At 44.2% G+C, this 9,666-nt stretch overlaps 1 protein-coding gene across 4 annotated transcripts in view; it reads left to right on the top strand.

Annotated features, from left to right (window-relative positions):
• Nucleotides 1-5,715: 5,715 nt before the first annotated feature.
• LOC109469993 (delta-like protein C) overlaps nt 5,716-9,666 on the top strand; it is a 62,262-nt gene continuing 58,311 nt past the window's right edge. The window contains exons 1-2 of one of the 4 annotated variants that reach the window (XM_019768762.1): nt 5,716-5,954; nt 6,772-6,866. In XM_019768762.1, coding sequence (XP_019624321.1) covers nt 6,779-6,866 — 88 coding nt within the window. In that variant the 5' untranslated portion in view covers nt 5,716-5,954; nt 6,772-6,778. The other 3 variants (XM_019768760.1, XM_019768761.1, XM_019768763.1) reach the window with 3 other exon arrangements.

Below are 9,666 nucleotides of genomic sequence, written 5' to 3'. Positions count from 1 at the left end.
GTAGCCGGCCAGAGAAGCTGGAGCTTCTTATTCACCCCGCAAAAGAAGTCTGGTGGAGACTATCAAAAATCAAGGATGAAGACAAAGTTTGTTGCATGTTATGGAGGGAAGCACAGAAAAAAGTTGTGAGCAGTAACTTACATCAGATAGTGCAAGACTAGCACTGGAAGCTTGAACTAGAAAGCATGAAAGGAAAAAGGTGACAGAAATGGAATGAAGTGACAGGCAATGACAGGTGTGAATTGCATTTGCACTTAATGACTTTGTGATATACATGTATTGGTGTGTGATACTAGTATACATGTGCCTGCAGGGCTATCAAGGAAGCAATGACAAAAAAAAATTTGCTAAATTTCTTCATGCTGATTTTATTAATGGTTCGACAAAAACTATTGAGTAAAATGCTCTCGCAGAACACAGGCTATTAGAGAGATGCCGGGAAAGGTCATATGTCCATATGGGCAAATCCAGCAATCCTAAATGGATGGAGGAATTTTGGTTTGTACCATTTTGGGACGGAACTGGAATTTGTCTCATGGGTTGGGCGAAACTTATTCATATAAAACGCTATTTTCTTTTAATTTCCCATAAAAATATCTTATTTTTCTTTTTAAATGTTGTTGAATATTCAGACATTGTTCAATTTAAAGGCAGGAACAGAAGTAAACAAACCTACGTGGCAGTTTCTTCCGTTCAAATATAAGTTCATTACATTAATATAGACATAGCATAATGACCTTAAGACAGTCTTTATGCATATGCTTAAAATTAGTGATAGCGAGGAGATTCTTTCTTTCTGTCACATTGTTATACATCTTGATATACTAGTACATACCCAAATGCGGAAGTGAGCATAATTTTCAACGTTACAAGGTCTGAAAAAATCGTTCGCTTACGGAAGATGTGCGCCACGCCGACGTCAAACTTCCTGAGGCCCATGGTCTGCTCCAGAGCTTGCTCCACGTCTGGTGTGATGTGGTGACATCCCCGGCCCCTGTCCGTCAGTCGGATCTGTTGTTGTACCCACACGGTTTCCCCCCGACACTCCTTGTCAGCCATGGTCCACACGAATGTGATCTTCGCCAGCTGGTGACCTGGCGTTACCTCCGACCTATGACCTGACGCTCATATGGGGAGGTGGGCCCACAGGAAGGTCGACACTCGCATCACTTCAACTGGTTTCCTGTGTTTATCTTGAAGAACTCGGTACGTATATGTTTTCCGATCTATATTTGAGTCTAGAGAAGGGAACTGTGGGCATTTGGGGAAACGTTTATTGATGCCTGCGACAAAGATTGAGACAATGTGGCGCTAGAATCCTGCGGGCGTCGACGCAGACTCGAGATCGAAATGTTTTGCTTTTAGGGTTTCCCCATTTTACACGTTCGCTAGGTCTTTCTTTACTGAAGTCACTGTATCATTCACGGCAGTCGAGGACAAAATCGAGGTGTGAAACGGTGTCTGATGTTTAGAATACGTGATATTTCTCACGCGTCAAGCTGTGATGATAACTTTCACCCTTCCGGGGTGGACCTTTTCACTTGGTCTCAAATTGGAGGGCGTGTCGCTATCGAGTTGATCTGTAAACAATGTCACTTATTGCTTATCTGCAGCCATTTTCCAACTTCTAGTTTTAAAATACCCTTCTCTTGATATAGATATCGTCATATGTGAAAACAAACGGGTATCGGAATGAAGAAACAGAATTTATAAATCTTGGACCTCCCCTTTTCCTGTGCCGAAATAAACCATCTCAGCAATGACAGGAATGCGGCACTTCTCTCAACGTGTAGGTTTCACGACCAGCAAAATAAATACGAAAACCTTCGTTAACTCGATCGTGGAGACGATAAACTGTTCACCACGACACTTGGAGGCGTGAAATCTTTAATAACCACGATTTCTTTGACCGGAAAATTGATTGGTCACAGTTTATTTGCCGGCCTTGATCTAATTTTTGCTGTTTGTGAAATGGACACCTCGGGGCGGCCCTGAAACAGATCGCAGGTCAGCGTTTGTGGAGGCTGTCCTGTACACATAGGAGAGTGCGGGGGCCGCATGTTGACTCATACCGACACATTTCCTACCTCTTCCAGAAAACGAAGGAAGTTGCCGAGAGGAGTATTGTGGAGGTGAGACCGGGAGGGATAACGGTATATTTGTCACCATGCCGGTGTTTCACACGAGGACCATTGAAAGCATCTTGGAGCCTGTAGCCCAGCAGGTATGTGTGTATCATATACTTGGCCTTTTTCCCCTCCCAACTTCACCCTAGTCACTGCAGTTGTCTTGTTTGACCTCATAGCTATGGGGTTATAAAGCCGCAGTTGTTGCGGTGTCATGTTTATTGAGATCAAAGAGACTCAGATTTTCACAGGCATTTTGCGGCAGTCAAGTTCAGTAACCATCTATAATTACTTGTGTCGTGCTGTAATTCAATAAAGGTTCTTCCAAGGTGGTCCTAAATAATTAATCATTGTGTAGGTTCCAAAAGGTTTGCAGTCAACTTATCTAGGCCAAAGACAAACTTTATTATTGAAATATGTAATATGCCAACATAAGAAAGATTATTGTGGGATGCATTATGTTTGAGTTATGCAAGGAGGTTGTATGAAGCTCCAATTCTACCTCTATGGTTTATGCTGTACTCATCAGTTAATTACACTATATCATTGTTGTAAAATTGTGGAGAGCCTGAAATTCTTGCTGATCATACATGTAAGTTGACAAAAAACTAGACACAGACTCTGTCAAGGCAGTTTAAACTTAACCCCCCCTGAAGCAGGCTAGTTGCCAAGTCTGCAATGTTATTAGAAAATTCCACAATCAGCTTGGGGAAAGTCTCTGTTGAGTATGTCTGTACAGGCTTTGGGTCAGCTTAACAGAGGATGTAAAGGTGTTATCAATCATTTATTTATTTAGTCATAACAAATGACAAATATGCATAGTTTTATGCCACTGGGTCTATGTACTACAGTAGTCTTTTGGTCCCACTTCAAGATCTAAGCAACATACTACAGTAGTACAATAGCATACAGAAACAAGTTTGATTTTTGGATAAGAAAAGTAACTAAAACTTCATTTGACGATAAACATTTTGCCATTTATAATACTTGTATAACCATCACTGCTATATAACTTGACCACAGACTTTAATGATAGTCAGTCATACTGACATCACAATGAACATCACAGCCAGTCTGCAATAAGTATGTCACTGTATATGCAATATAACACAGGACTCAGTAGCAAGTGTTTAAGCTTGAGTTTATACCCTGGGTAGCGTCAGCCTCAGGGAAGGAATCCCTGTCAAGGTTTCCTGGATCTAAACATAGTTAAACAAACAGTGATGAGTGCCAACTTGGCTGGGACTGTAGCCTACAGCAGACAGAACTTCTAACACTACTTGTATCTACATGTAGCTAGGCTGCCTGGAACTTACAAAATAGCATAAAGAAGGGCAGATAGTAAAATTGTTCTTGTACGTAACTGCTTTCTTGCAATTCATTGTTTTACTGTTAGCTTAGGCTTCAGTCAGGATGAAGTGAGGTTGACAATCTTAATCCATATAATCTAAGGGGATCTGAGTTTGACGTATAACATTTGTGCCATTTAGGATGATGTGGTCGATGTGTATATCTGGGCCAAATGGTACATGTGTGTCCAACCAGCAAAGATGATAACCCAATTACTGGTAACCTATCCAATATGGGATCTGGTAAATACAGGGGGATAACATCAAAGCCATTTGACAAATTTAATGATTTTATAAAAGTTTTGATGTGGTCATCCTTTGGATGTTTGAGGTCAAGGTATTACGTNTTTGTAAAAAAATTCCCACAGAGGAGTCCTTCCCAGCTTTGTGTATATTTCCTTCAGCCAGACTGTGGCGTTTGATGTTCCCAGTCCAATCTATTTGCTGTGTATATAAAACGATACGGCCCAGCAGTTCTGATGGTTAACGTTGGTGTGATAAATCGTTTTACCGTAGCGTGATTATTCGTGTATATTTCCCTGGCAAAACGATTGATTGCTAACCGTACCAGAGCTAGAGAGAGAGAGACCTTTTACACTCCTATGGGGACATGCAGTGATATTCCCCAAGGTAGCCACTGCCTTGCACGTATAGCGCCTCCGGTCATGCATACGGGAAAAAGCACCTGTTTCGGGAGCCTCTACAATATCAGGAGTTATGTCTGTGCTCGTTTGCAGCAAATGATCCGGAAAGGTCACGCCATTTTTATACACATGGCACAGGTGTCCCACGGGGAATACATACACCTGTGCAGGTACGGAAACGGATATATATAAATATATCCGTAACACGTGATGTTCGAAATACTGTAGGTATTGTCAAAGGGGTGTGTGTCATGTTCGATCAAACAGTTCTGAGCCTAGGTAATCTTGTTAGAGTATGTATCCGGAACATTCGATGTTTCAATGGACACCACTGTAGAATGACCATATCGATCTTTCGGAGCAGGACATGTGGTGGAATAGTAAATATGTTGACTCTGTGCCGAGTTGCCAACATGACTCGCCTGCAACATCCGGGGTGCCTTTTATCTTGTAATCTCCTAGTAGCATGTACACGGTAAGGACGTCTGCTGTGGTGGTAACGTTATTATTACGTTCGCCAAAGTTATATTTTTGGTAGGGTTTGTGGGTGATTAGCACGATAACTCAAGAAGCTTTGGATGGATTGTCGTGAAACTTGGTAGGTGGGTAGGTCTTGAGGGGACCTCGAAGTGGTTAGATTTGGGGATCCCTAGCAGCTTGTTAAAATCCTGGACAACGTAATTTGTAGAGATTGTATATAAGAAAAGAAAAGAACAGAAAAGAAAAGAAGAGACGACAGTACATTATGTGAGTGACACCGCCCTCCCTATACTGATACATATGTCTTCAAAGTCCACTTGAAAGGCAATCAATGCAGATATTGGTCCTTGTCAAAATCCAAGTACTTACCTTATTTTCCGGAGACTTATTCCATCAATTGGATATTATTAGTGACGGGGCACTTCTCAAAACGGTTATAAGGTTTGCCAAGGCATCTATTAACGTCGAGCGTTATCCTAGGATATATTTGAATCTATAAACCGATAAAAACTGACGTAGCTGGTATTAGAAGTGCCGTTCGTCAACATCTGGCGCAGTCGCCATTATTTCGTATATACATAACCCTCAGTCTGCTGAGGTAGCCATTTGGCGTCGACTTTGTGTTGGTTACTGGGTTAGGCAGCAGGGAGAAGGTTAATTACGAAATATCTTCTTGTGGGTGTGTCACCGTGTGTGTGTTTTGGGCTGAGCTTGTCAAACAAACTACATGGTCAGCTATCATTCGTGAATTCTAAGTTTTCTTATTCCTGACAAGATTCTACTAACGGAAGGGCAGGGTTATTCATATCTTTGCTCTGTGCACTTGTTTTTTTTTTGTCTATGGACCCCGAAAGGGGGATGGTTCGAATGATATTGGCCGTGCCATCCCGTTTTACACCGATACTTTCTCCCCTTGATTACCCTCCTATGTGATCGGAAAATCCATACACATTCCCATAGACTCAGCACGCTTGAAAAATTAGGAGATGCCAGATAATAGATAGATTTTGTCAATCTCCCTCTTTCATCCCGTCGTTTGACGGTGTGATTATGTAAATAAGGCGTTGCCATGGTGATTGGTACCTGCGCTGTTGTCCTTGGTGACACTCTCACGCCATAGGTGAATCTCCGGAACAGAACAAATTCGGTACGAGAACAATGAAAGACAATTAAATAGTCATAGCCAATCTTTCTCCGGCTTCTAAATAATAGATGAACGACCGCTGCATTGCTTTCATGTCGATGAGAGCGTCGCCAAGTGCCCGCACGCTTCTCTGAGAGTCAGCGGGTCCTGCAGACGATAGTCCCCGGCCACTCGTGGTCTGACCAGCCGGAGGGAGGGACAGTTCGTCACGGTAAGAGCGGCGTTACGTTACGGAGTCTTTATGGATCATTTTCTGTCTGGTGGCCCTTCCCGTGACTGTACTACTAGGGACCGACGTATACGAGGCAAGCTGACGTGTTGGCCTCATTAAATATGAAAAACAGGTATGTAGCATATGTGACCTTTCCGAGGCTGTGGAAACAGTTGTTGTCCGCCGCTGACGGGCGGGTAGTAATATTATGAGGACACAACGCTGTCGGGGACCACTACACGGTTTAGTGACAGAAATAGTCGCCCCGCGGAATACCACTGCCCGCGCGCAGCCACTGATATACATATAGCGTACTCTACTGGCACCAGTAAGGTAAAACGTGCACGCTTGTCTCTCTGTGCTTGTCTCGTACGTAGTACTGGCTCGGTGTGTACTTGTGTAGGACGCTCCGCCTACCGTTGCATTTCTGAGGCTCGTACGTTTGGGTCTGATCTCTTCCACGGAATCGTCCTAATTAACCACGTCGCTTGATCCCCGGGATGAACTCCTGTTTGATCACTAGCTTCGGGGAGACGAAATTGCCGGGAAAGTAGGGTGTTTGGGCGCTGATCCCCTACCATCTACCGTGTAGCACGTTTTTATATACCCGCCGGCGGGGATGGTTCCGCTGGCAGGCGGCGTACCGGCTTACCGAGGTAGGCAAACCGTCGCCTAGAGTGCCGCTAGGTGCGAACTCACTAGTCTACGCGACAGGTTGAGGCTTCAGGAGTGTGGGCATGGACTGTCATAAGACAGAGGATCAGTCACGAGGATGTAAGACCGTCAACTAACGCTCCTTCGTATTTTCCCTTCCAAGGGTAAGAATGGTGGGGAGGCAGCACACGGCTACAAGACTGCGCTTTCTGACGATTTGTGTTGCCCTGGTCGCCTCAACGTGGAAAACGTGCGAAGGTATGTGTACATCTTGTTGTACAGTGTTGTTTTTTATTATCTATACACACACTAACGTTACAACTTGTAGCAGATGGCCGGGTGTAGCGGACAGGGTGGGTACCCGGGTGTAAAGTGTACCGCAGGGTGTGTCATAACCAGGCAACGTTACACAGGACATCGGGCGGGATGTTTATGTTCATTCACCTGCTATGTATTAATTTTCCTAATCTATGTTGACTTTGGCTTGACCCGGGATGGCGGTGTGGCCCGGTCCCGTAAACGGCAGTGGTTCGAAGCGGACACTCTCGCTGTCTGTCAACCGTAAACAACCGACAGTAGGTCCCGTACGGGGGGAGGCCGTGTTAGTGTTACATGCACACTTGTGGCGCAGGGCTCGCTGTATATCACACAGACACCAGAAGCCAGAGATTCTTAGAGTCACGCTGTACATGAATGAACACATGTATCGACTGGGAAACGTAATACGAATAGAAACGCTAATAGCACGGGCTTTCGCCAATGACTCCTGTAGGGTGAATGGTTGAGCAGTATCTCTTTCATTATTTAGAGACTACGGACTCGGACTGGGGAACGGCTGTTATTGGGTCAATATTAAAAACACAAGCAGATATTTCATAAGATCTCCGAAAAGTTGATAGCCACAGAAATGGGTGTTGTTCCAAGGGAAGACATTACATGCAGTAGCGCGTGTGCCGTTTTTAACTCGGCTAGATTTAAGTGATGGGTCATTCGGAGAGTAAATGCGCCGTGGCGTTTTTCGTCTACGAGGTTTGGCGATGTACGCACGCGAGTTCCCAATTGATACCGGCGTTGTTTTACGCGCCCCCGGTGGGCTATGTTGTACATACGGTCTGTGTTTTCAAGGAAAATGTGGTTATCTCGGAAACATGTGCTACAAGTGCTTTTAAGTAAAATGCGTCGTAGATAAAGTGCGGACTTGCCACGTGGGGACTCAAGTGTGTGAATGGGCCGACAACGTAGGAAATGACGGGATATAAAATGCAAGAGAAAATGTAGAAAGTTGAAGCAGATAAGTTGACGTGTTTACTTTACCAAAATTACATCCCAAAAAGTATTTATTAGGACTACATGGATGAATTGAACTCGGTGCATGACCCCCCCTCCCAAAAAAAGTACACACTCAGTTATATGAAACATTCTTTTTCGTTTCAGGAAAGTTAGCCCGTGTAGTCCGTGAAAAAAATGCAGGGACAATTTCACTTGAGTATCCGCTTGGGTCCGTCCCTAAAAGCTCTAAACATCTCCGATGAAATTGCAGTGCTGTCAGATCAATTGCTATTGCTAACTCCTGGAGGAAAGTAGTGTAGAGAATTACTGTGGTGACATATGCGCCTCTGATATATACAACTACTGGGTCTCTCTTAGAACTGTTTATCTTAGCTTGAGTGGTGCGGTCTTTGTAGCCGGTAGGATGGGGGGTTGTGAGTGGGGGTTCTTATGGAGGATCATGCCACTTAAGTGCCTTTGTGGACGCGCATTCTCGCTGCCTTACCGGTAAACGGCGTTACGAGACGGCGGTGCGGTGGCGTTTGACAGCCCGGCTTTGGTGTGGGCGGACAGGCCGGGCTCTATAAAAGGCACCGCCGTGAAACAGGTGGACGGAGGGCCCAATATTCTCAATCTCATAATCCATTCTCGCACCACAATGTGTGCCAAGAGCAGTCGTGTATACGTACGTACGCTCACTAATAAAAATCAGCACACGAAAAGCGGGCGTTGACACTGAGAGAGATCACGAAACGCTTCCGAAGTTCCAAACCTACAGTGGGTGTCGCTGGAAAACAGATGAAAAATGTTCAGACTATGTATGATGTACAAAATGACTGATCAAATTGGTGGACGTACCATGTACCTAATACCAGCCCAGGAAAGAACAAGGAACAGTCATGCCTTCAAAATAGTAGAGTTATCAACCAAGAATTGAGGTGTTCAAAAACTGGTATTTTCCTATCGTTGAGTGGAACTCAAGCTCAGTTGGGGCATCATCACTAGAAAGCTTTAAAAATTCCTGCAATTAAATGTGCAAAGATTGGGTGTAACAGGTCGTTCGGTGTAATATAGCTAGCTGCCGCCGCGCCGCGTGCCTACGGAGCTGGCGTGTTACGCCGAAGGGCGGTTATACCGGCTATACTGATACAGATACAAAGTTCGCTACACGACATAGAACTATTGCCAGTAGCTGTACGCCCGGTCATGAAAAATACATAATGTCGATCGCAGAACCAAAGAACTTTTAAAATTGCATCCCGACTCGGGATATTGCAGTCAGAAGACAATGTCTGTCATTGAAGCATGAGCTCGCTGGCTGTGATATACGGAGGATTCGGATATAGGACGGAGAAATATACTGCGATCAATATGAATCGTGACATATTGCTCTGTTGCATTCTGGCCTGTAGTCACTATTTGGTTCCTAAAGGTGCATAGTCATCCACTTCAATTCCCTAATGTATGCTCGTAACAACGGGGGTGCGGCAAACTGTACTGTCTAGAGGACCAACTCCTCTGGCATGTTATCTCTCTATCTGGCCAATTTCTACTCTTTGATAGAGGCTACGTAACAACCGTTTGGATTCTTATGAATGCTTTATTTTCAACTCGGTGTTTCTACGTTCATGGCAAAGAATACTTTTGTAGCATTCACGAAGTTGGACTTCTTTTCTAACCTAGAGGTAGAGGTAGCGAGGTTAGGTAGTGACTTGATTGGGCTTCTTTTTTCCACAATAGTTAAAAGAATGGCAGTCAGTAAAAACCAAAGAAAATATTAACAAACGCT

Source organism: Branchiostoma belcheri, unplaced genomic scaffold (genome assembly GCF_001625305.1).
Source record: "Branchiostoma belcheri isolate BF01 breed outbred unplaced genomic scaffold, Haploidv18h27 scaffold214, whole genome shotgun sequence".
NCBI classification, from domain to species: Eukaryota; Metazoa; Chordata; class Leptocardii; order Amphioxiformes; family Branchiostomatidae; genus Branchiostoma; species Branchiostoma belcheri.
This window is presented reverse-complemented; position numbering and strand designations above follow the sequence as displayed.